Below are 26,136 nucleotides of genomic sequence, written 5' to 3'. Positions count from 1 at the left end.
CTGTAGTCTCCACTTCTAATTATGAAAAGCCCTTCTGACCCTTCTGACTAAAGAAAAACCCTTGAAAACACAAAGCAGATTTGCTGAAGAGGTTTAATCTAGAAAGCACTGAAAAGCACATAGCACACTCAGATGTACATGATTTTGAAGTCAATTTAATATTTTGGGGTGGTTCCACCTCTTCAATTTTTCCCTGAATTTTAAAAGCAGACAATATTAAATTGCCCTCTGCTGTAGAAGTTTGTGGGAAAGAACTTGTGCCAGAAGAACCAGACAAAAAAACTGAAGAAAGTAAAAACCAAAGTTTCCACAGTATCTTTTTTCAATTTGTCTGAAAGTTATTAAAAATTTTCTAAGAAGGTTGTTAATGTTCCAAGGTTTTGAATCTCATTTTGAGGTACAAGTGAGCACTCTGTATTTAAAGCAAAATACACATTACTTACACATTTTCAGAAAACATTTCTTACACATTTTCTGTGCATTTGCATCTTCTCAGAACATGAAAATTACCAAAGGTCACCATGCAATTATTTTTCTTCCAGTTTTCTGCCTGCCTATTAAATAGATTTTTTAAAGCCACCAACGTTATAAATAGAAGAAATCTAATTATTTCATTGCAGCTTATTATGACTGTTTCTGCATGTCACAAGATTTCCTGTATCACTGCATCAGAAACTGTCAAAAAACAAATGACTGCAGACTAAGGCATGATAGCAGAGTACAGCATCCTGCAATTCCAAACAGCAGGTACCAGCACCATGCCTGGCTTTAGGCAAGGCCTCTTCCTCTCATTCCTGATCCATAAATCCACACAGATGTTATGAATGGAAATGTCTGTCTACTGACAATGTATCTGGATGTCAGAACCTGCATACAGCTATGGTGAATGCAATCAACGTCTCTTATTGACAATTCCCAAAACTCTTCACTGAAATTCCACTTAAAAAAGGGGGTGCCACTAATAAAATAATAGATAGCATTTCCACTCAGCATCTGAAGCTTTGCTTCTGTTTATCTAGGGAAGATTCTGTAAACAAAACCAACCAAAGGAGACATGGAAATGCTAGATATCCCTTTGCACTATTAATACTACAAACTCATTTTTGGCTTACCATGGATTCACTGATTAGGAGGAGGAGAAGAGCCTCTTCTACATTGTCTTGAGGGCAGTACACACTGAAAGACAGAACACATTTTTCTGAGGAAGATCAAGAGTTATCCTGCCAGCCTCCTTCTCATTTCACAAGAGAAGCAGTAACTTGAAACATCTCATGCATAATTCATTTGCTAGGTAATACTGTCTTTGCCACACAATTAAAAGCTCTGCAATATATCTTAGATGAGTTATGCTGAACCCTAAATAGATTATTTCAATTTCATAGCAAAGACAGCCCTTTGGCTGGACTTGCTTCTTCCTGGGGTGGGGGGGAAACACTCAAAGTTTAAGGTTTTATTTTTTCAGCAGACTTTTTAGTGGGAAGTTGAAAAACAGGAAGGCACAAAACTACTACATGAATCAGTGACATAATTAGTAGTACTGAGGAGTGTTCAAATACACTCCTTCCTCCTTCCAATGAACTGAAATAAAAATGAACACTTACTTCTCTTCTGAGTACAGTTCAGGCCTCCGACAAAGAAGATTGCTAACATAAGACTGATATTCCTTGTTCATGAACTCAGGAAGTGGATCAGATAAAGGGCTCCAGTAACAGTCCTCACTGAGGGAATGCAGAAGTACTTGGGCTAACTGTTTGGCTGCAGTCTAGAGACCAGTACAGAAAAAGACATATATCAGTGAAACCTTCTCCAACACAAAAGATTCACCCCTCACTATGTTCCTTCCACCTTGGGAAGGAGATGCACCAGTGTGACAGCACCACTCTTCAGAAAGCTGGAGTAGCAAAATCACCTGCTAAGGTCTACAAAAGGGACAGTTTCTTCCCTCCTGAGAAAAGACCAAACTTCTGCATTTACACAGTCTTGTTGCAATGCTCTAGGAAAAAAGTTATCAAAAAGGCCTGACAGCAAGGGATGCTTTGGTGAACAAGGACAACTGATTGGCACATGGACTGCTGAGACAATTTCACAATAGTTACTATATAGGAGTGGGATGACAGGACATCGTGTGCTCAGCCTCAGAACTTTGTATGCAAGTCTCAAGAGCAGAGGCAACTTTTGTGTTAGCTTTCAAAGATCAACCTTTTATCTGTTCATGTCACTCTCCCTTATAGACTCATAGTTTCATCTGAGTAGTGCTTCTCTCTTCTTCTTGCAGTAAAGGAGGGAGGAGAGAAGATGCTTAGGAACTTTATAGTGGGACAGCAACATCACATGTACTTTTTTTACCATCAAGCAGCCAAAGACCCTTCAATAGTTGCTTTCCACTTCATATGCACAGCTGGCAAGCTGGGCCCAAAAGGAGGCAAGTTAACTTCACTAAGCAGAAGTATCTTTGGCATTTACCCTGGCCTGATACCCATCAAATCTATAATTTCCTGCACTGTACATAGATGAGCCTGCAAACAAGCTCAGAGACATCACAATGGGTGGTATCCTCTATGAATTCTAAGCAGCACACCACCCTTTGCTGTAAAGTAAATCCTGCACAAAACAGAGGGCAGGCTGAAACTTCAGCACTTCTGTCCTAATAATCGCAAATAGTATTTTGCAACTTCTCTGACTACTGGATATGTACTTTATATGAAATGTACACTTAGAGATGTATTATGAGCCCACCAACAGTAATTTTCTTTTAAATATCAGGACGCATATGTTATAGATGTCATACCTCAAAATCTATGGGATCAAATAAGCCACACTTAAAGTTCCTATTCCAAATTACAGCAAAGTAACTTGCTTTGATGCAAGGCTCCTGATTTTCACCCCCTCACCACACATGAATTCACTGAATTAGTCTAAAATACAACCACAGTACCACCCCTTAAACATCATAAAGGGAGGCTTCATTGATGGCAGTGGGCTGAGTGTACCACGGTGTCGCAAAGAAATGTCACCACATGCAACTCCCTGGAAACCCCAAGACCTTCCCTGCTCTGCTACTGACAAGTTACAGAAAGCTGTCTGTTTCTAACTAAGCTTTTCTATGCTTTTTATAGCAAGTAACTATGAGCAAAATAGCCTAGGGCCCTGCAACATTAGCCAGTATCATTTTATCATCTCAGTGTGTAATTATTTAGTCAGTTTTACCCTGAGGAGTCAACTCTCCTATATTTTTTCCTATAGTCTTAGAGGGGAGGGAAAACAATTTGCCAGCAATACAAAGATCTCTACTGGTTCACACAGAAGTAGGAGTACAGTTTGTGGTAAGCCATTCAGAAGGCAGCAACAAACACTTCTAGTGTCTTTAATTTTAACATACAGTACAGTAGCTGTGTAAATTAGCTTTGCTCTTGTTTTGAATAAGACCAAACAAACCAGAAAAGGCCAAGACTCTGATTTATGTTATTTCTGCCTTTGGCTAAAAAAAGCATCATTATGCTTGAAGAACACTGTGATCCCACAAATTAGAGGAAAAAAAAATCATGTGTTTTACTTTCATGCTTGAAAAACTTGTTTAATTAAGCACAATCCTCCCTTTGCCCTCTTGATGGCTCTTTAAAAACAAATAAGAAGATGAAAATGCAATTTCTAAATCTCAGGAAAAGCTATTGAATGAACACCTTGAGAGTTCCCCTAAGGGACAAATCCCTCAGGGTTATTGTACAGTTGTACAGCTGTCCCCAGTTGCACAGGGACAGGAGCAATTGAGCCACGTCCTGTCACAGTCTAGGAGCAGCAGATGGTCAGACTCATTTCCGCAAAGTGATAAAACAGGCGAGACAAAAATACTGCTGAGCCCTGATCTCAGCTTGGAAAAGGATACAACCATCTGAGTGGACAATTATTTAAGTCAGTCATCTCTTCTAATTTGCTGGACAAGCTTCCACATGCATCTGTAGTCTCAGAAACACTACACAAACCCACGCCCACCTCCCCTGCCCAAGTTCTCTGGAATGACACAAAACACAAAGCAGAATCAAGTACAAGTTTAACTGTAAGAGTATCAATGCTTTTAGGGCTGCAAAGCTTTTATTCCCAAGATTGTTACTCTGCAAGCTGTTGACCTTGTCACCTCTTGAGTAACTTCAGTACAAGATCTCTCCAAGGGGAGACAGAAAGGTCCAAGAAGGTAAACAGGCACATAAATATTTCTTTACCTGAGACATTCAGGATAAAAGGATGCAAAGAAGCAGAATGCCAACACCAAAAAAAAAAATTAAAACAATTAAAATCACTCTGTACTGCATTGAAGAGGGTTTTTACAGAAGGAACATTGAAAGATGTCAGTCTAAAAAAAGCACTGCTTGTTCCAAGAGGCAGAAGTACTTAATCCTTTACATGCAAATGCAGAAAGGCGTGCATGCACACTGAAACTGAGAAAGAAAACAAGACAGCTTCACCTGAGCACAGCACTGTCAAACTAATAACATGTCTGTTTCTATTAGGGCTAGAAAATGCACTGAAACCAAGAAAGCAAAACAATCAAACAAAACACAAACCAAACCAGAGTAACCTACACACCTAAGTCTGAAAGCCTGGAGGTTTCAATTGGGCAGGTCTTTGAATTAAGGGGATCACTTGACATATCACTTCCAAAAGTTTAAAAAAAGAAAAAAAAGGTAAAAAAAGAAAGCCAGCAATCAATCAAGTGAGGACAAATACACTTTTGTGCTACAACACTGGCCAGTTAAGAGAAGTCCTGCATACCCGACTGCCCCACCCTCCCATTTACCATTCCCTTACCATTTTGAAGGTCTGAGTAGCTTTTGTTTCTACAGTCCGTAGTATTTCTCGCAGACTCCTCATTCCTTTCACAATATTTCTATGGGGAAGACAGAAAAAAAAAATAATGAAAAACCCCCAAAAATCAGCACAATGGAGATAGAATATTTTTATGATGTGCCAAAGCTCGGCACCACACCTGAAGTTCAAGCAACCCCTGAAACAATCACTAACACTGAGTGTGCAATAGTGAGACAAGTCACTCTGAGGCACAGACAGGACAATGGCACAGAGCAAGGCACTGACTGCAGCATTGCCTACTCCAGATGGCTTCCTAAGAGAAGATCACATTCACATTTGATGAACAGAGGGGACATTTGGAAGCCTTTCATAGCTCATATTTATAAAGCAGATGCTGCTCCTTAAAAGCATCCACATCTCTTCTTCATACACACAGATTGTACTTGTTTGAATTATATTGAGCTTACGTGATGCTTTTAAGTGACGATTTCTTTTAGGTGGTGCTTAAATGCTTTGTGTCTGATGGTCCAGGCACATGATGAAATTACAGTGGTTTAAACAATTAATTATCAGGCAGCTAAGTTGCAGTAACTGTCTGCAAGCACAGCTTAACCCACAGTAAAAGGGTTAGACTAAAAAAAAACAAATTTTAAAAAAATCATTATTTTGCATACACCATGAGTAATTAAAGCTGACTAGTTGCCAAATGCTATCTTAATCGTGCCTGTGCACTCAGGGAGATGCAGAGAGGAAAGATTAAACACTGTACATATCAGTTAACACACTGGCAGCCTATCAGCTGTTCAAGGCTAAGGACATGGCCCCACCACCACAGTAACTGCAAAATGGTTCAACGCACATTCATTGCAGGGTCAAAGCCACCCAAAGACATACAAGCTAACAGAAAAGAAGCAATGCTCTACAAGACAACAAAATAAGCAGTTCTACCAGTACATTAACTGTCACTTCAGCTTATCCAGGAGAATTTTCTGCGCAGACGAAAGCTAAATTTCATTTACAAACAAAGCCATAAAAGCCTTTTCTGTCAAACTGATTAAATTTTGAAGGTAAGCAGTATAAATTGCTTTCATGCACTGCAAAACTCCTTGCACTCCAGAATCAACAGCAAACATTTGATGACAACAAAAAAAAAAGGTAATTATTTTGGAGGTGCATAGATGAAAATGTCATCCTGTTTACCATGAGCACTGTCTACATAAAATGCCACCCTAAAGCTTGTAGTCACCATGACACAGACTGCAAATGCATATGGCCTTACTGCCAAGCAATACCCATCTCAGTTTCAAATTGTGAGGTAATCTGTAGCCTGTCTAATCACGGGCAGTGTACAGGCAGGCAAGAAAGTAAGACAAGAGAAAAAAAGCTGAAGACTTGTAAAGTCAGATGCTGTCTTTTTTCCTTCCACTTTCTCTCAAGTAAAAAATGTGCTTTGAGTTTATCAAGAGGAAAAAAGGTCAAGAATGTTTTTTAAAGTTGGACTTAAATACTTCAGCAAGCACTCCAATGACAGGGCCAAGACACCAGGAGTTTTTTCGTGGTTCTAGAATAGAATATACCCATTAAGATGCAGTTCTGGACCTTATGCACAAGTAGTGACCAAATCCAACAGAACTGGTATTTACTATCAGATAGAAATAATTAATAAATTCCCCCATCAAAACACAATTCAGCTACCTAATTGCTCTTCCCGATTACTGAAAACTACCAGCATTTTCTGTTCTTCCATGGGCTCCTTAGGAGGCTGGACAGAAGAGTTATGGAGTATAACAGTTCTACAGCATTTTCAAAAATGCATTTATTTAGGTCTCTTGTTAGCATAATGATATTTGTCTTAATAAGGTGCCAATGAATTGCATTAACCAACATCAGGAAGAAAACAAGTGACCACTTGCAAAGCTAATTAATTTCACATTTGGCACATACTTCCAAGAAGAAAAACCCACCAAATGTGATAAAATGAGACAGTTTTGTTCCTAGAAAACTAAGGCACCATTACAGTTCAACATTTTAGACAAGGCCATAAAACAAGTTAAGCCTCCTGGCAGAAACACCTTGCTCTGGGCTGGGGGGAAGGGGAGAAGAAAAACAAGGACCAGACAGACTGAAGTGAATGAAAGATTAAATGGCAAATTGCTGCCCATCTGTCAGTAGTCAGGGCTGGAACCATGCAGCACATGACAAATGCTTAGGAACACCTTTAACAGAAGGCAGGAGTGCAAAATGGGCGGCACAGGAGGAGCACCCAGCACTCACCACCTCCCAGACAGTTGCCCATGTGGTCAGGATCTATCAAAGAGCACCCACTCCATCCCCTGAGCTCTGAACAATACCAGTTCTACAGGACTGAGGATTTGACTTGGCAGCTTTTGTATTTTGAACTTTATCAAACATTACTGAGCTGTGACAGGAGACAGAGCACACCCGCCTGCAAACACAGGAGTTTGTCTTTCCACTCCACTGTTCCAAGCCAGGACAGCATCTGAGCACATTTCATTTTGAGCATATGAATTGCTCTGCTCATAACAATAATGAACTCACTGTTCCATTAGTATGTGCCCTTTATGTACTAAATGTGCAACTGAAGGGACTTTTTTTAAATTGGGACCTTAAGAAATTAACAAAAACCAAAGTATGTAATTGGAACAGAAATACGTGCTACGTAGATGACTGGATGAGGATGCTGTCATAAAGCCTCTGGCAATCCACGGTGCAAACACTTGATCTTACCTAGATTAGAAACTAAACAATCTTGAGTCTCTGCAGGACTTGGATAGAGGACTACCTGGAAATCCCAGGTAATGTTCCCTCAAGCCATGGCATCATAAGTGAACATTAGATCATGGAAATTAAATGAGTGGGAAGAGTCCATAGGCCCCTACTGTATTGCTAAGAGGCCAGAAAAATGAAGAAAAACAGGAAGGGAAAAGGACATGATCATTAAATTGCCTTGGTTTTAGTTTTAGCCACAGTAGTGGTTAGAGCACCATTTGAAAAAAAATATGATGAAGAGCAGTTCAGGATTCAGTCACAGCTAATCTAATAAAAATTAACACAGACAATCATGGGCACAAACTGTGACAAAGAGCAACTTTGGAGTCCAGTCAGTCCAGCTTGGCATAAAAATTTGTTTTGTGCATGTACCATGTCAATATAAATTAATTACCAGTCCATGAATCAAAGCAGTCAAGCAGTCATATCAGAGTTATGTCACACAGTTTGGTTAACATTACATAAAATGTTAATATACTAGAAAATAAAGAAGTACACTATTTTCTATGCAAATTGCTGGGAAAAAAGTACTGACAATAAAGGAGTGGACTGTGGACACAAAGGTTTGCAAAGACAGTTCCCAAACAACATGGTCACCATCATATTTTTATCCCTACTCATTTACTGCTAAAACAATCAGTTGCTGACAGATAGAAAAGAACATCTTGAGATAATTCTTGGTAGTTTGCAGCATCACCCCTCCAGAGTAAAGCAGTATCCAGAGCATAGAAATGTCAGCTACATCGCTGCCTTTGCCCATCTCCTTTTGCATCTTTGCATCTCACCCAGGTTTCTAACAAACCATATCCTCTCCTTAAACAGCTGTTCATACATAGACACAAGAAGAAAGGGCAAAAAGAAATCAGCCTAATATTCACACATCTGCATCAGAGAAAAACCAAAACAAACAAATCAACCAAAACCCAAAACCTAGTGGAGGTGATAACCTTAAGACATCTGGCTGCCTCTTACAGTATGACAGCATCTGCCTTCCTATGTTCTGCACCCACAGCATCAACATTCCTCACTGGAGGACTAAAAGAAAGCTTTCTTGGGTTCCAGCATGGCAAACAATGCAGGAAATGCATCTTCAGCAACACAAAGTTTTTACGTGGCATCTCATTAAAAGCACTTGTGACTTCTACAGCTGCAAGACTTGCTGTTCCTTACAGCTGGCAGTTCAACACCTGAAGGGGAGACTGGACCTTTCTTTTATATTGGTGTCTTCTTTTCACTGCACACTGCAAGAGAAAAGGGTGTCCCTGACCACACTCTGAGAAGAGCACATCTGATCCTGCCAGCAGGAACAAAAGCATAACAACAGCACTTGTATCCCTGAGCTCTTCTGCCCGTTGAGACAAAAATAAAACACTCACTATTCCTTTTATACACATGTAGCACTGGGGAAGGACATCCCACCTGACAGGACCTACTACCTGAGAGCTTGAGCAGTCATCATCCAAGGCTTATTTCCTACCTGGACACGCTGGAAACAATAGGGGGAACAAAAGCATTTCTTTGAGCTGCTCAGTATCAGGTGGAGTAATCTACTATACTCATGAAGCATCCTAAAAAGCTTCTTCCCATATCCCTCCCTTTCCCATAACATATCCCAATGCTGCTTATGCCCTCTGGTGGCAGAAACCACACATTAGTATCAGCTGCGGGGGCAGAGCAGTTGCCACGTCCCACCAGGCTCCTTTTATCCCAGCGGACTTTGCAACCCTGGCTGGCGTTTCTCACTTGCTCTGCAGGAGGTCAGGAGCCCGTGGGATTCCATTTCCATCCCAGCTGCAGGAGCTCCATTGCTCTTTCATCAGGAGACAGCTACAGAGAACATGTTGCTGCTATTGCAGCAATTCGGCTTATAATCAAAGCATGGCTTAATTCACACATGTATTTTGCTTCAAATTGTGTTCCTGTAATTTTTTGTGGTTTGTTTTTGTTAGGGATTTGGTTTTTGGTTTTAAGGCTATCATTAAAACAATATGAGAAGGGAGCACACAGGGCTCCCAATGGCCAAAATATCCTTTTAGATATAATGAACACAGTAATGGCCAAAATATCCTGCTAGATATAATGAACTCATCACTGGTGAAGACTGAATTTACAATGTTGCTGAATAAAATGAACATGAGTTTGATATTCAAAAGGTGCCTGGAGGACATCCGTGCCATATGCTCTAAATGGGATTTTATTTTACTACATAGTTAATGAGCTGACTGGCAAGACCTGAGCTTTTTGTTTGCCCTGAGAAGGGCAGAAGGTTAGGAAAGCACATACTGTGCCACAGCTGGCCAACCCTCAGCTCACCTGGGAAAACCACACACCAAGCAGATACGGAGACTATGCTTAACAAGTTCATACTTTGTTTTATGCATAAACTTGTACTTGCCTGACTAAAGGGGTCATTTTACAACATCTGAGCTTTGTGTTTTTGTAAGCCTCCAGGTGAAAACAAGGATGTACCTAAAGGCACATCTCACCGATATGCTTAGAGGACAGCTTTGCTCTATACTCATGGAGAACAGCAGCTATTCGCAGTTGCATTTAAAGTCATCCTCAGGGATAAAAAGGTAGCAAAAAAGCCCTAAAGAAGAAGCAAGCTCCTCCTCCAGCAGAATCAAAAACAGTATCAGTATTCTACAGAACTATTTAAACTGATTTTTACTGGGAGTTTTTTTCCTAGGTTTTTGGGGTTTTTTTGGTTTTGGTTTTTTTTGCTTTCTTTTCCCATTCTACTCAGCAGGAAAAGAAGTGAAGAAAATGAGGGAAAGTATCTTTCACTGGGGGTGAAGGCAAAAAAAGACAAAATTAAATATTTGTGAACACAGTTTGTGGTGAGAAACCAGAATCGGACTCCTTGATAATAAATAGGATAATATGGTGCAAGAAGAGGACTAAGGAAGGACAGAATCTTACAAGTGCAGTTTACACATGCTGAAGAGACACTCTCCTACATGACAAAATCTCTCCATTGGATAACCAGAGTTAATTATGTTTTGAAGACACAGCCTGGTTTAGAGAACAGCATGTCCTCACCCATGGCCTTTGGAAGTGTCCAGAGTCTTTTCTGCTGATCTTGAGAAGGTTTTTCACTGAAGGCTCATAAAATTCATTGTAGGCTTGTAGATATTAACTCCTCCTGCCCTTTTGAAGTTCACTGGGAGCTGTGTTTCAGAGGCATAATAAATACCCTGGAGTAGCACTGTTCCCGCATACATTCTCCAGAGTAAAAACACACTGATTTGGGGCATTGATTGGCATATTTAAGACCTTGCACAAACAAACAAACAAACAAATAAAGAAACTACCTGTAAGATTTTACTGAGCTCTAAACCAGGTGCTGAAAATTTTAAGGGCACACAGCAATGTAAATTCCACTCTCTCTCTACAGTCAGACTCCCCTTGTCTCCACAGGGAGCAAAGCTGAGTCAAGTCAAGAATATTGTTCTACCCCACCCTACTTGTAGGTCTGGAAAAATGACTCTTAAGACTCTTAAGAAAGACAGAGAGACACAAACAGAAGAAAGGGAAGGACACTGAGGAGACTTGAGGTGAGCCAGCAGCCAAAAGTCATAACAGAACATAAGAAGAAAATTAAGTCTTCCTCTGAGACAAAACATGCAATATTATCTAATTTTATTAATACCTGCATCCACCTACCCTTTTTTTAACTGAGTCACATAGGCACTCTGTAGAGCTGCTTCCAGAAAGTAGGAAAGTTCAAACTCAGAGTAAGTCACATTGCTGCCCTTGATACTCCTTGAATGTGTGTTGTTTAAGGTCTGTAAAGGGGAAAAAAAAGAAATATCTTGGAATACAGGTAACTGTTGGAACTAGCCAGGTTCTTGTGAGCCAGTAACACCTTCAACAATTAAATGCTACACTTATCAGCTATTCAAAAATGTTATAAAATCAATTTTAAAATATACAATGACTTCATGAGATATTCTGCATGCAGTATGAGTTTTGAAACCTTTCCAACCTTTAATAAAGTAAGTAGAAAGCTGCATATTAACACCAACAGCTTGGGAAATACCACACAAATTACAAAGATCCAGTATGTTGCACAGAAATAACAATACAATGTTTGAGTAGGTTTATCTAGTTCAATATGACATAAATATTTGTCAAGAGTTAGCAAGCCATCAGGAGTCCTGATGAAAGAATCTTAATCTTTCCTCTATTTGTCCTATCAAATCTTCCCTGGTTGTGCTTCCTTACTGGTACCACTGTGTCTGTCATCAACCCTGCATTTTCGTGTCAGAGACAACTATGTGAAAGAAGGTTGTAGGGAGGTGGGGGGATCAGTCTCCTTCCAAGTAACAAGTGATAGGACAAGAGGAAATGGCCTCAAGTTGCAACATAAGGAAAAATTTCTTCACTGAGAGAGTGGCCCAGCATTGGAACAAGCTGTCCAGGGAAGGGGTGAAATCATCATCCTTGGAAGTGTTCAAAAAGCATGTGGTGCTGGTACCTGGCAACATGGTTTAGTGGCAAACATGGTAGTGCTGAATTAATAGCTGGCCTCAGTAAATTCAGAGGTCTTTTCCAACCTTACTGATTCTATGATTCTAAGTGAATTACAGGTCAGACTCTTTTCCTTCTTCGCAGACCCAGGCCGGCAGTAAAAGAAATTTACAGTGTCCAGCACTGGCAGGAACTCATCCTTCCACAATGGAAGGAGTAATCATTTCAATTTAAAGATTATTCCACTTTTTTTTTCCTGCAGAGAAACAGAACAGGCCTGTTCTCAGTTGGCTTTTTTAATGAATTTTTATACATGCACTAAGCTTATTTTTTCTTGTTTCAATGCAATTAAAAACAAAACCTGACACAAAAACACACCTTTGCTACTGAGAAGAGCAGAAGTATCTGGTCAGAAGGTCAAAGGCTTTTCAGTTACAGGACAGATAAAAATGCTGTTAACAATCAGTACTGCTGATGTCAAGCATAATGTGCAGCATTGGAAGGGCATGGAAGTACGTGGTATGTCCTCAGCTAGGCAAGGCTTGCACGTGCCCAGCAAATCAGCAGCACCCATTATCTGCATGGCTCAGTGGAAGGCTCCCAGTGTCCATCCTACCAACCAGTGGCCAAGCAGCTGCTTGCTACTAATCACAGAAGGGTTTGGTTTGGAAGGGACCTTAAAAGATCATCTAGCTTCAACCTCCCTACCCATGTCCCTGTCCATGGGCAGGGATACCTTCCACTATACCTGGCAGCTCCAAGCCCCACCCAGCCCAGCACTGAACACTTCCAGGGATGGAGGACCTGGGTTCTAATGATCTGGATTCCTCAAGGTTCACTTGGAGAAGGTGAAGCACTGGTAATTAAACTGCTATGGCTGACCCAAAAAGGTTCCTTTCGCTCATTAGGGATCTCAATAGTCACTGCTGTGCATCATTTACACAGCAGGTATGCAAAATGCCTTGAGTTCCTTCACACCAGCCCCTGCCATGCAAAGTTCATCGTTCCTCTTAAGTAAGGGCGAAACTTGAGATGCAACTTGTGCATCTCAAAGTATTTGGTGCTTTACCCCAGTCAGAATTTATTTCCAGACCTCATTCTCAGAAGAAATAGGTATAGACCAGCTAAACTGCTGATTTTACTGAGACACCTCACTTCCAATTTGTTCTCAGACCCCTTGCTATGATCACTTGACATTTCTCCATTTTTTAATTTTTGCTGAGAAACCCCTAGAAATTTCACCCAGGCCATACACTAAGCACATTTCTTCTTACCTTCTCAAGCTCCTGCAAGTATACCTGGGCAATAACACAGGCTCTCTCAAAACAAGCCATGACTTCCTCCTCCCTTTCACACAGTCGAGCACGTGAGGCAATTGAGTTGGTTGAGCGTTCCAGTGACAAACCTGCAAAATGGCAACATCATCTTTAACTGAAGCCTACCAACAGCAGTATGGCCATATTATTATTAATTTACCAGCTGACAAAAAGGCTTTTCCACATGTGGTTTCCCTCTTGATTTGATGACTTTCAGGACACTACCCCCATGAAAATACAATTCCTACACATGCAAGGCATCTTTGTCATGCTGCTCTAACACACAGTACCACTGCACACTCCTACCCTCCCTTTCAAACACTTATAAAGGCAGGATACACAATCCCTCTGGCAAGAATCAGCAGACAGAGAAATTAAGGCCTGTATTTTCAGAGACAGCTACAGATCTTGGGTGCTTCAATTCAGTGCCAGTATGCACTGAATTTGATCATTTCTAGGCATCTGCTACTTCATGTGAAGCTTTTAGTAAGCAGCAGTGTTGAGGGGAAAAAACAAAAAAATTCCTAACTGGAAAATTATACAGAAACAAAGTTGGAAATTCTGAGGCCTCTCTTGGAAAATCTGAGCACATGCAGATTGCTCATGGACACACAGCAAGCTCTTGGCAAGGCACAAGAGACTCTTAACCACAAGATCATCATATTTCCAAAGGAAGGAAAAAAACCTGGGTTTTGTACTACTGAACTTCTTTCTTGTATCATTATCCAACACCACCAATAAACACAGAGTATGCTAATTGAAGATGCACAGCTACTGGTCCCTACAATAAAAATTTCTACTATCAGACCCTTGTCTGGCATCATACTATGACATCCTTTATACTCTTAAACTTAACTGGATGGGCTACACATCAATATCCCTGTTTCACTCTGATTGGTACAGGTTCTTATGCCACACAGGATCTCTACAAGACACCACTGCTTGAAAACTTGGATCTTCACCAATCACAACTGCACCAACACCTCATAGCCTAACACATGCTGCAAAAAGTTCAGCACATGCTTTCCAATGGATTTTTTATATAACAGCATTCTCTAATAACAATGACAAACATGTAAGATGCAATACAAAATTCTACTGTTCCTGACACAGATCCACAGAGGTGACAAAAGAAGAAAAGAATTCAGCTGTCCAGACAGCTCTCCAATGAAGTAATTTCAACTGCTGCAGCATGTAGCAAGGGATTTGGGAGGACCCACCACAGGCACCAGCCATGCTTTCCTGGACTTTCACAGTTCAAGAGGCAGAGCACCTCAGTCTGCTCATTCCAGGAGTCTTGGCAACAACCTGCTGTGAGGCAGAATGGGCAGCCAGGCTTCCCCATGATGTATGATACAGTCTGGTTGCTCCTGCTGGAGGAGCCTGAGGTTCCTAGGCAGTCTTAGCTTTGTTTACTTCTGCTGTTCAACATTTGTTCTGTCCCCTTGGTTACTCCACGAGGAGTTTCCCTATCTCGTGTCTTACATTTGAGCCAGACATAAGCAGTTATTTCAGTGGGTTGGGAAAAGGCCTCCCTGGTTCAAGCTCAGGAGGTGGCTCCCCACTCCTTCTGTCCTCTCCCAAGCCACAAGTACACAGTGTGCTCCCTCAAAGATCTATATCTTGAAGGAACACACGTTCATACCTTTCACCTCTGAAAATACAGACCAGAGTAGAACAGGAGGACTGAATTGATTTCAGACTGACAGGGTGTGTGGGATGGGGATGACAATCATTTTGCTGCTTTTAACTAATGCCCAATCTGTGTTTTCTTCTTCCTTCCAGAAAACACCTTGTACAGCATCCAGATATAACAGATTTCATCTCTAGCTCATCTATGAAGTCTCTGTCTTTATATCATGTGTTGTTTTCCTATTATTTTGATGGTTCCATTCTCCAACCCTGTAACTTTGTAATGAGTGAAGGAAAAAAATGCTCATTAACTCTCTCTACAGGAAAAGAACAAACCAAAAGTATCCAGCACTACAGTCAGAACAAATAATCTACAAATATTCTTCTTAGACCTGTCTCAGTTTTATCTACCTCTGAATTTCTAGTCATTTCCCTTAAGTGAAAATAAATTTTAAGAAGTCTGCATTTCAGAGCCATTTCCCTTAAGTGCAAAGTAGGGTTGAAGGCCCTGCAAAAAAAAATCCAGTACAATCCACTGACATTCATATACAAGCAGCATTTAATCAAACTGCAAAGAGCTGTCCTAACACAGTCTGTTTGGGGGTGTTTATCGTGGGAGATGTCACACAGATAGAAGAGGTTGATAAAAAGCCATTTCCATACATGCCACAGCCCACCGCAAGGAGTTACTACCTCTGAGCTCTGACATGGGGGAGGAAAGCAAGCAGGCTCTGCCAGCATCAGGTACTGACAACAAACATGCCCATCCATGCAAGGCAGAAAAACAGAGCTGGGGCTGGTCACAGACAGGGGAAGGAACATCTCCCGAAGGATTCTTGCCACACTAAGTATCCAGCAATACACAGTGTGTTAAAACAGACACTATGCTACACTGCACTACTTGTAAAGGGCTAGGGGGAAAAATGACCCACATGATGTAACATTAGTCATGGTTCTCTCTCTGTCATTGTGTGCACTGACCTCATGTCATTCCAGTACAAAATCTTCTACAGAATCCAAACAGGGCTATTCTTCCCTACCACAGAAATGCAATGAAAAAAATTAGAGCAAGCAGACTGCAAATCCAGTATACAAGGGGAAGAACAGAAGAAAAACAACATAAGTTCCCTACTCTTGCAGCCACCAATTCAGTTCCCACAGTACAAAGCCCCAACAAAAAGATTTGCTCAGGATGCAGTTGGGTAAGACTTGACAAGCCCACCAGCACAAAGAGCACAAATGCCACTAACTCTTGTCCATCCTCCAGTTACCAGCACAGAAAAGACTGCAGCACAACACACAATTTAAATTCAACTCAGCTTCCACAATGTGTCAGAAAGCCACTAAAGTGCATGTTACTTCCACACTGGGGTTAGCAAAAAAAGTAGAGCTGTTGCCAAGACAGAATTAGCTTCCAAGTTAATCATAAGGCAACATGCTTTCTTGTTAGCTGGTTAAGGTAAAGGGACTCAGGTATTTTTCATAATCAGCTGTGGCAAGAGAATACCAACTTAAAGCTTATCTATCCTAAGATTTTTCTTATATGAATCAGGTGCCCAAATTTAAATAGATACATACCTATATACTGTAGTAGTTTATCATACAGTGCAGATAGTTTTCTAATAGAGTATGGCCCAGGCTCAAGATTTTGAGACCTGTTCCCAGATTATCATTCTTTAAAATAACAAATTCTACCCACTTTAGAGGAAGTAACTTTCTATGTATAAAAATGCTGCTTTTCTCTTCTGTATAAAGGCAAAGCTTCCATTCAACTCCTCCAGTTCTCCCAATGATTCATATCTAGCTCTTCACCTTCCTATAATCTTTGCCCCTTCTTCCCTGCCCCCAAATCTAAACTGCATTTATGTAAGAAAAAACTCAAATCCATAAGGTTTGTAAGTAATCTCTTCTTTGAGTTGAAATGCACTGCCCTCATATATGGAAATCTGAAAGGGGAAATTTTATGAAGGTGTATTTCCACTTTCAGTCATGCCTGGCTAAGGGAAAAGATTGATAAAATATAGCTCCAACGCTCTGAGGTGATACTATTACCAGAACTGGAACATCTATGTGCACATGGACATGTGATATCAGAGTCTCAGCAACATAAATGGGATGAAAAGTCATGCTGGAAAGAATCCTTGAAGGTACATGGTCTGACTTGCTACACAAAGAAGGGCCAGCTCAGGGTGGCCCCAGCTTGGTCTCGAAAGTCTCAGTGCACAGACAGAGACTGCACATGGACCAGGAGGGAGACTACAGTGGCTTTACATTTCTATGGTTCATAAACTAGCTCACTAAATAGCAGCACTCCTCCTTCCAAGTACTAACAATGTACCAATCCTTTCCTTTTTACACAGAGTTCAAGCTTCCTATACTTGGATGAATTTAGACAGCCAGAGAACAGGTGCAAGAATTCAGGGTCATCACTTTCAACAGTGCTAGCCTGCAGCTGCTAAAATCCCATGGCCCAGGAGCATCAGAGCTGCCTTGCAAGCTGAAGAAGAGATGAAAGAAAAGCAACGGCATGAAAAGCATGAACCCAAATTCATGTGTTGAACACACTTATGGCAACCTGAAGCAAAAGACATCTTAGTGTGGAACTTACAGCCCTGCCAACAGCACCAGCCCCAGTCTGCAGAGCAAGGTTCCACTGTCTGTGCCCCTGGGCCACACAGACAGGCCAGCCTGGCCAGAAGACAGGTGTGATGCTAAGATAAGCGCATGCAATAGTTTTACTCTCTGTATAGAAAGGTAAGTCATTTGTCTTGAGGTAAGCCATGCATGATGATATTGCATGGCAACAGCAAGGAACTGGTTGTGTGCACATTCCCATCCTGGAGAATGCCAGGTCATTTTGGGTCACTGTCCCCAGGCAGAGGATGCACTTCACTTCTACCACGTGGCCTTCAGGCTAGTTCAGAAACGTGGCTCTAGGAAATTAATTAGCATTTAAACAAGACTATTTTTAAGACTTCAAACATATCCATGTGTGTGGGATCTCAGGATCTGAGTCCTGAGATGCCGGGCCACCGAGACCACCCTTGGGGGGCCCGGGAGTCCTGGAATGTTGCCAGAAGTGTCTGGTGGCTGGACTTTGACCCTACACGGGAGACAACACCTGTATGAAGATAAGAGGACTTCACCGGGGTGAATGGCGAAAAGATTAGCTAATTAGAGGGTGAGACACAGGGTTTAGGATTTATGTACAGGGGGGTTTAGAGAAGTAAGATGGAGGAATTGGGGTGTGTCCTGTCCTCCTTCTTCTTCTTCTTCTCCTCCATCTTCTTTGGCCATGGTGGCACTTTTGGATTGGTTATTACTGAAAGTGCACCCAGCAATAAGAATAAATGGTATTGGGGAAAAATGATAAATATTGTACATGTAACAATGGGTATAAAGATACGTGGCTGTCCGGAGGACGACACAGTGTGCTCATGGCTGACTGCTGAGCAGATCTCTGTTCGGCTGAAAGAAAATCTTTTAGATAAACAATTAATAAACATAAAAACCGAAAGAAGAACTGAAGCCTCTTCTCGTCCTTCGATACGCGGGCTGCCCCAAGGCCACCTCGGGCCTTTCCAGGCCCCTCGAACAGCCGAGATAACCCGACACATGTGCATGCTGACTAATCAACATTCATCAGAGTACCAAACACTTTTCAGAGACAAAATTCAAAAGCACAACCACACCATTCTAGAGATGGTATTACAACCAGTTTGCCCTGCCAGCTAAGGTTTGAACCTAAGAGCACAGTCCTCAACTAACCTATTCCATTACAGTCTTGGAAAGCAAAATAGCCCAAACCCCAAGAAGCAGCAGTTGGGATTAATTAGACATAGGCAAGGCCCAGCACCATGCATTATTTCTGCCACAGTCCACAGCAGTTTAAATAATTCACAACCTAGTCTAGACACTTTTCTCCCCAGCAACTAAACCATTATTTTTTTCAGCAGGACCTATTTACAGTGGAAATAGAAGAGGGGGAAGAAAGGCCTAGAAGCCCTTGATTTTGAACACATTGATTCATACTGCAGCCCATGAAAGGTGGGGACAAAGAGACCAGTTTTGCTGTTCAAGAAAGCTGCATACTTCTTTGATTGCTGCTTCCTAGAATACAGGATTATCGTACATTTCTGGCAATCTGTTACAATCTTGAAGTATCTTTCATGTAAAAGTCTCAAGGGTAAAAAGGCAGAAAATTCCAGCAACCCCACGTACAATTATCTGAAGACCTAACTATAAGCTGGGAATGAAGCTTAAAATTTAAGTAACCTGTGAAGGCTGCTCAATGCAGAACTCAGGACCTCCTTCTCCCACTTTCCTACGAGATGCAATAAATCAATGCTAACAATGTTACTCCAATTATTTTCAAAGCAAGAACTCTATCAGGTTAGACTTGTAATTATAGCTCAAGTTTATTGCTAAAATTAGGACAGCTTTTTGATCAAGTGGCTGTGAAGCCAGAAGGCAGCAAGCACTCCCCTGAGATGCAACCTCAGTGCCCTGCTCCCAGTCAATACTGCACAGGCTCTGCATCACACCACATACCCCATGCATACAGAAATCAGCAACTTTAATCCACTGACACTAATTCTTTGGAGCATATCCAGACCTGCTCAGCTGGCTGTTCTTAACCTCCATGGCATGTCTTTTAATCCTTGCTTTAGCCTATAATACAGTGGTCTCCAAAATTCCTTGACCATATTAAGAAAAAAAAAATCTGAGCATGCATACTCAATATACACATACAGCTATATAAAGACATTGCTTCACAAACTATATATTATATATTTGTTTATTTTTTCAAAAATACCTTCTAGATAACATGCTACTGACAGCTACCTGTCAGCAGAGAAAAGCCCTGCAAATTCAGAACACTTGACTTTTTGAAAAAGCAAAAAGGCAGCAATTCACCTTTAAGTTTGACAACTATTTTAACCATTTTGCCATGAAATAACCCCTGAGTTGCAGTGTGTACAGATTTTCATGGTCATTCCCCATCTCATTACAAACTAGATTCTATTTAAGGCTTGTGTTTATAAAGTCAACCTCACTCACACCATCCTACAGCATTTTGTGCATTTCTGGGCCAAACTGTGCTCCTCAGCAGCTCTTAATGTATTTCATTATTGAACCAGAATGTGGCAACTTCCTTTAGATGAGATTTGTTAGAAATATTTATGCTTCCTTGCTACTACATACCAAGCCTCCCATACTGCCCAATTTCTTCTAATACCTATTTTTTCCAAGTCTTTGGCAATGTCTTCTGTGTCTCTTTCAAAGGAAAGTATTTTAGTTTGGTGCCATGCAGGTTTTTTTCACATTACTTCAGCCATTTTTCCACAGTAGGAAGAACAAGTGTCTCTCCAATGATATACTTCATATTTTGCTTTTACATAAGAAAGCTCAAGAGAGGCTTCTAAAAATGAAAGTACTTAATTGAGTGTCATTAGACTTCATTCATTAGATCCAATCCAACTGTCACTGCTTTTATCTGATTGAAGAGCTCGTGCTATTAATGTAAGCCCTGACATTCTCACCATTCACTTGTGCTCCTATTTCTAGTATTACCTGAAATCCACAGGTTTTTAAGAGAATCTTTAAGCTACATGTCTATTTCATTAGGGTTAGTTTAATTAAAACTAGACAATATACTACATAAATCCACTTAAGTAGGCACGAGTGAGCTGCAACATTGTAAGTGAATTAAATAGTGAGGAAGCCCTTCTGCAGTGTGAAACATCCTGTTTTGTAAGACACTTTTGTAGGCTCTACATGACACAAGACCCTCTGACATACAGACTAAGTCAGGGAACCACTTTCAATAAAATACTAAAGATTTATTTCAATGTGAGGTGCTTTTGTTTGCTGGTGAATTTTTTAAGAAAAAAATAAATATAAGTTATAGTACTTTTCTTCTGCACCACAGTAGATCATTTTGCTCAGCCTCTGGGGCACATGCAGCACTTTGGGGGCCACTGCTATAACATACTGATTGTTCAGGTATAAGAGGCCACCTCCATTCTGTGACATCAAGATACATCTACAGAGCAATGCTCTGAGGCACAGCAAACACAGGGGTGATCAGCAATCTCTTACAGCCCCACATTTAAAGGCTTTGCCAGCACCATCCACATCTATAAATTGTCATGGCATACTGCAGAAATTACTCTTCTTTCTCCCTGGTCTAACTACAACAGGAAGAAGCAGAAGAGAAAAAAAGCTAAGTTGAAGGGCCACAGGGGAGAGGAGATGGTACTGATGATCAAGCACTGGAATTTCTTCAGCTTGAGTTCATCTGCACTATAGTTAAGCAGCATCACCAGCAAGAAAGTTCTCTTCTAGCTGCAGTCACTGAATCAGACTAGCCCTAGAATCCTGTTTCCAATTTTTCTGGCACCTCACTACAAGAAAGACCCTGAGGTGCTGGAGCATGTCCAGAGAAGGGCAACAGCGTGGGTGAAGGGTCTGGAGTACAAGTGCTATGAGGAGCAGCTGAGGGAGCTGGGGGTGCTTAGGCTAGGGAAAAGGAACCTCTCTACAACTACCTGAAATGAGGGTATAGCAAGGGGAAGGTCAATCTCTTCTACAAGTACACACCAAGTAACAGGACAAGAGAAAATGGCCTCAAGGTGCACCAGGACAGGTCTCAATTGGCTATCAGGAAAAATTTATTCACTGAAAGAGCAGTCAGGCACTGCAACAGGCTGCCCAGGAGTCACCATCTCTGGAGGTATTTCAAAGATGTGTAGATGTAGTGCTTAGGGACATGGTTTATTACTGGATTTGGCAGTGCTGGGTTAATGGTTGCATTTCATGATCTTACAGGTCTTTTCCGATTTAAACGATTCTATGTGAATTTGGGGAGCAGAAGGGAGAGAAAGGAAGGGTAATTCATATTTTACTAAGCTGATTTGTATCAAGCACTCAACACAATTCTACTTAAAGTACCTAGGATGGACAGAGCCTGCAAAGACTAACAGGCTTGTTGCCCAGTCACTTGAAAGACAGAGGCATTTGAAGCTTACTCCAGGGCAAACCATCACATGGAAATCTTCCAACAGCCACTGGATACATCCCATGCTACACAACACAGCCATCTAAAAGCTCCCTCTAGCTTTGGCCATCTGTGAGTACGTTTGTATTCATTCTCTTCCAGTGAAAGTAAGTGTAGCATGCTGTTTCATTTAACCCCATAAACATTGTTCCATTTCCTCAGAAAAGCATGGGCAAATACTCTTCCACCTCCTGATGCTGCTAACCCCACAGCCTTAGAGAACTAAGTCACAGTGCAGAAGGTGGAGAAGGTTTTATGCATGTGTGCAATCACCATCTTCAACTGTGTGTGGGGAAGGGAGTAGAATAACTAAACTTTACCACTGTAGAAACCAAGTCACATTAACAAAAGGAACCAGAAATTATTCCCTTTTTTCACTTCCCAAATTTCAGTAATCTGCATTTAGTGGCCTGCATCTAACTCCTCAGAAGTCTGAAGTAACACCCATGCTGCATTTGTGCATAGCTGACTGTGCTAGAGGTGCAAACTACTTCTGGAACAGTAAACCATCAGATCCAACAGCAGAGAAAAGCTCATGGAGCACAAAGGAAAAGCCTTTGTGCATCAAAGGCTGAGAAAAGCCTAAATGCACCAAGAACACCAAGGCTGGGCTTGGCAACTCTTTCACATCCAAGCAGGAAAGCAGTGGCACAAAGGCACACAATTCACCAACACTCAATAGGTTCAAAGGATTTCACAATGTAAGGGCAACTCCAGACTCTTAAAAATGGTTTTCTGGAACCCCAAATAAAACATACTGACACTAGGTCCTTTTATCAAGACATCAGCATCTACAGAGTGGGGCTTTTGCCTATCAGACAGCTACTGTGATGCCAGCATGAATTAACAGCATGCTTGCTGTCTTGCTGTCAGAATTGTGAAAGCCAGCACTTTGAGGTGCATACCAGGTATAGAAAAAAGTCTCTCTCTCTCCCTCTGATGTGGATAAACATTTAAAAGATGCATCTTTTGCCAAGCAAAAGTAAAAACAAGTTCTGCCAACAAATGTCTTATTTAAATTATAATGTCCTATTGTATCATACATCCTTTTGGCTGGGACTCTGTTTTTCTAATGGCCAGGCAAAGAAACTAATTTTATTATTTAGGTTCTGTTTAAAGGAACCATCTCCCACAGATCTCAGTTCTAGGAGAGATAAATCTCAACCTTTTGTAGTCATGAGAGGATTCCAACAAAGGAATTCATGCCCTGCCCCTGCCAGACCCTTTAAAAAAACAAACAAAAAAAACCCCAACAAAACAAAACAAAAAAACCCACCAAAACAAAAAACCACACATACAAAAAAAAAAAAAAAAAACCATACACAAATACACAAAAAAAAAAAACCACAAAAAACCCACCAAAAAACCTACCCCAAAACAAAAAACCCAACACAAATTCTACTCTTCTACTGTGTCCCCCTAAGTTCTACTTAGTCACACAGCAGCTGAAATTAGTGACAACAGTAACCTCACCAAGGAGCTGCTAGTAGAGGAAACAGCAGTAAAGTAAACTGCAAGCAAATATATCATCTTAAAAGGAGCATGCAGGTCAACAGTTGCATGCTGGCAAGTGTTCATCATCCTCATGAAGCCCATTATCACTGAAAAGCTACATCTGGGTATGAAAAAGTGAAATCAAAGTTTTAGGTAACGTTCCCCTGAACTACCACCCAAACCTATGCTCTTTCCATCTCAGCTTTGTGCCCAGTATAGTGCTGGCTCTTCATGATCAACAAGCTTCCCTAAAGCCAATGAAAAACAGTGGTGCTGTCTTTAGGAAGGTTCTAGATACCCTTCCCAACACTTCAATGAACTCAAGTGCCTCAGCCAGCATCATCACTTCCAATATGGGCAGGTTCCAGCCAGTAGTGGATTGGGATCCCTGGGAAGTCAGAACACATCAAGGTAACAACCCTTCTGGTTTAAATGGGATTATTAAAGTATAGAAGATTTAGACCTCCAAGTACAAGCCTATGACATACATGCCATAATGTCACCAGTCCTAAGCAACACGATACTTGACACTGAAATTAATGGGCAGAGACAGGGAGGGAATTCAGGCTCAGGATTTTTCCCCTGTACCTTACACCCCGCTGCCCATTTCTGCTAAATGTACAGAGTACATTCTGCTAAATGTACTGTATCACACTGCCCTCAGGTCATACAGGATCAGCAATGCAGGCAGGATGAAAACTCAGCTTCTGGGGAGGGTGGGGCCAGCTGTGCTGCAAGGAGGTGAAGATCTGAGTTCCCTCTGCTTTTACCACTCTCAGATTTGAGCACTTTCCTTGTAGCCATGCGGCTCCTAAACAACAATACAGAAACTGATCATCTTTATCTTGACATGGGCAATTGCAACATCCTTTTACTTTTCTCCATTAATGCCTAGAGAATATAAGGCAAACTACTTAGTTGAACATGGAAAGAATGTCTTCAACCTTCCATTAATCCATTTTCTGTGCTTGACTCGGTAGACTAGACAAGGTATTTTCTTCCTACATCGTAAGATATACACACACACACACACCCCCCATCTCTTTTTAGGCATTCCAGCGAATTTTTCTTAAGGAACTTCAAAAGCTCTTAAAAATTATCCTGTAGTAAAAATCTCAAGCACAAGAGTATGTATAACCCCTGGGAGGGGGTTTTTGGCACACAAGAAGTGGAACAGTATTCCAAACACTGTCTGCAAAAAGAAGACATCCTGAAAAGTGCTATGCCCTCTGAAATGAGGGACAGACTCAGAAAGTACATATACTATATACTCCATTAAGAGGTTTATAAAACATTACATGAATTAAAAATGCTTCTGGCAAAAAAGAAGTTAGAAGTGTAAATTCACCTTCAAAATAAGCTTATGAATTAAATTATGACCCTACAAAACTATATGATGTTTCTAAACTCAATTGATCTGTACTTGAAATTGTTCAAACTACTGGTACTCAAAATCATTCCACACAGTCTGTATTCCAGAACCCTCCACAGTTTTGATACTATGATCTCACTTATCAAAACCTAAGTGGACAAAATCTCATTCCAGAGAAGCTAACAGGAAATTCTAATTAAAAGTAAGGCTACATAAGTTAAGAGGATAACACACAATAACCTAATAATGTTACTTAAGAGGAATAAATCCTTGCATCATGGGACTGGCAGCATTTGTAAAGAACTGAACTAGAAAAGTTATTAGCTTAGGATCTGAAATAAGAATTTGATGAAGTACTGGAATAGTCTTTAAAATAGAGGTATTCTCCTGTGAAGAGCACAAAAAAACCCAAAACAAAACAAACAAAAAAACCCCAAACCAACAAAATAAAAAAATGCCAAACCCACAAACCTTACCTTCCTCCTTTCAATTCTCTAAATTATTTAGTTCAATAAACCAACAATGAATGAAATAAAACCAAACAGGAAAGTTTATTTTTCCCATTTTAATTTATGAATTTTTGAAAATGCACACATGAAAAGAAATTTATCAGCTTATCATAAACACTGAGTTAAATAAATTCATTTAGTGAACTGACAATCTTAACCAAATTCTTTAGAGAGGAGGGAAAAGTAGATTTACCAGAACATAGCTTTGCAATAAAGCTGTCTTTAACTCTACATTTTATTCTCATTTTCAAACTGAAAATTAGCAACTGAATACAAATCTCACCTAGGAAATTATTCATCATGTAGAAAACTGTACTAGAAAAATGGATGACACACAAGCAAATGTCAAAATGAAAGACTCCAATTAAGCACATAAACAAGTGTGTGATACATCCTCTGATTAGCTAGAATGAACAACTTTAATACCAAGCTTGCATTTGCTGTATGCAAACCTACTGTTTTCAACAGTAGTACAAGCCAACAAAATGAGAAACTAATTAAGAGAAGAATGACTAAGAAGTTTAAAACAGTTTATTCAATTTTTGAGGCTTCACTTGGTCAATTTAAAACCATTATTAAAACCAAGCAAATAGTTTTCAAACCTGCTGAGTAAAAGGTCAGGTTTTTTGTTTATCTCTGTGTGATATCACCATTCTCCTTTCAGAACACCACCAGAATCTCCAAACA

General features: G+C 40.6%; 1 protein-coding gene across 8 annotated transcripts in view; it reads right to left on the bottom strand.

The window, feature by feature from the left end:
- The window catches only part of TTC7A (tetratricopeptide repeat domain 7A), a 207,527-nt gene that overhangs the window by 172,207 nt on the left and 9,184 nt on the right, over positions 1 to 26,136 (bottom strand). For 6 of the 8 annotated variants that reach the window (XM_074537204.1, XM_074537203.1, XM_074537200.1 and 3 more), the window contains 5 exons: positions 13,341 to 13,471; positions 11,260 to 11,381; positions 4,804 to 4,882; positions 1,602 to 1,762; positions 1,113 to 1,176 (listed from right to left, as the gene is read on the bottom strand). In XM_074537204.1, the coding sequence (XP_074393305.1) occupies positions 1,113 to 1,176; positions 1,602 to 1,762; positions 4,804 to 4,882; positions 11,260 to 11,381; positions 13,341 to 13,471 (557 nt within the window). Of the gene's footprint in view, positions 1 to 1,112; positions 1,177 to 1,601; positions 1,763 to 4,803; positions 4,883 to 4,981; positions 5,114 to 11,259; positions 11,382 to 13,340; positions 13,472 to 26,136 lie in introns of those variants that run through there. The other 2 variants (XM_074537207.1, XM_074537206.1) reach the window with 2 other exon arrangements.

This window comes from Zonotrichia albicollis, chromosome 3 (assembly GCF_047830755.1).
Source record: "Zonotrichia albicollis isolate bZonAlb1 chromosome 3, bZonAlb1.hap1, whole genome shotgun sequence".
Classification (NCBI taxonomy): Eukaryota; Metazoa; Chordata; class Aves; order Passeriformes; family Passerellidae; genus Zonotrichia; species Zonotrichia albicollis.
Note: the sequence above shows the minus strand (reverse complement) of the source record. Positions and strands in the feature narration are given on the sequence as shown.